Here is a 1,238-nt window from a genome sequence, read left to right as displayed (position 1 = left end):
TGTCTAAGAAGCAGCAAAGAACATCACACCAACAGCCACATAACCCTTGGACCGTTTATTCTATTACTCTTTATTCAGGCTCTTCCCCAAACATCCTTCCATCTCCACCACAGCCTCTTGCCTGGAAAGGTGAAACTGGCCTGTTTCTTGCCACCCTCACCACACTCCCTGCCCCCTTACATAAAACCTTTCAAAATAGAGATTGAAACAGGAACTCAGCTGAGTTTTGCAATACAGAGGCATATTCTAGGCCTACAATATAGAAAGTGGGTGACGGGGAAGAGCAATGAATCCATGGGGTCCATCCACACAAGGGTAGTCACACTGGGTGGGCAGGGGAGCTGGGAATGGAGTCTGAGAACTGGGGGCTCTAGACACATCAGAATTACTGACCCACCTACGGATGTGGAGAGCCTTAGAAAAATCTTTAAAACACACAGTCTCTACATGGGAGGTGCTCACTTCTCCTTAATGTAGACTAGGAGAAAAAAGGAAGGAAAGCCCGTAAACCCACATTAACCAAACCCACACACATGACAAACTATGTCTCCAGATAAACACCCTCAAATAGGCACTTAAGTGTTTTCAGTTCTGGGGCTAGAGAGAAGGCCTGGGGCTTGAGCTCCCAAAGGCAGAAGCCCCTATCCCCTGAGAGAGGGCAACAGTTTCTGAAGGTTCTGGGATCTGATCTGACCAGTGGTGCTGGCCCAGCTAGATGGGAAGGAGGCTTGTTTAAAGACTGCCCCCCACCACTTACATTTCTCCAAGACAGTGATTTGCAGGAAGATTTGTGCCCTGGGTACTTCCTGAATAAAGTGGACTGGCATTTCTAAAGAGCATGTCATTGAAGGGGCGAATGCTGGCCACTTAATTGAGAGCTTTATGTGTTTGGAACTGGTCAGTACCATGTAGGTAGGGACCAGTTAGACTTGGTACTAAACACTCTATTCTCAGAGTCCTTTACTGTGCCTGGCACTTGGTTGGCAGGTGATATGTGTTTATTGAATAGTTGAACAACAACAAAAAATCCGAAACAAAAATCCTGTTCCCCCAAGAATACAAATTTATAACCTATTCTTTGGTTATAAATGAGTTCTTTTTTAACCTTCAAAGTGGAATTGTAGTTCACTTATTCTTGTGGCCCTAAAGGAATTTTTTTTTTTTTTTAGCTGAAGCTAAGTCTTTTCCATCAGAGACAAGGAGTTAATCTGGGTATGTTCAAATGAGAGTCTTTGGCA

General features: G+C 44.5%; 1 protein-coding gene across 1 annotated transcript in view; it reads right to left on the bottom strand.

Moving 5' to 3' along the window:
* Nucleotides 1–458: 458 nt before the first annotated feature.
* The window catches only part of LOC102468403 (protein-arginine deiminase type-2), a 56,569-nt gene continuing 55,789 nt past the window's right edge, over nt 459–1,238 (bottom strand). Inside the window, 1 exon segment of the mRNA XM_006172262.1 lies at nt 459–478. Within this exon segment, the coding sequence (XP_006172324.1) occupies nt 459–478 (20 nt within the window).

Source organism: Tupaia chinensis, unplaced genomic scaffold (assembly GCF_000334495.1).
Source record: "Tupaia chinensis unplaced genomic scaffold, TupChi_1.0 Scaffold000146_1, whole genome shotgun sequence".
Lineage (NCBI taxonomy): Eukaryota > Metazoa > Chordata > Mammalia > Scandentia > Tupaiidae > Tupaia > Tupaia belangeri.
The sequence above is the reverse complement of the archived record's forward strand: the minus strand, read 5'-3'. Positions and strand labels throughout refer to the sequence as shown.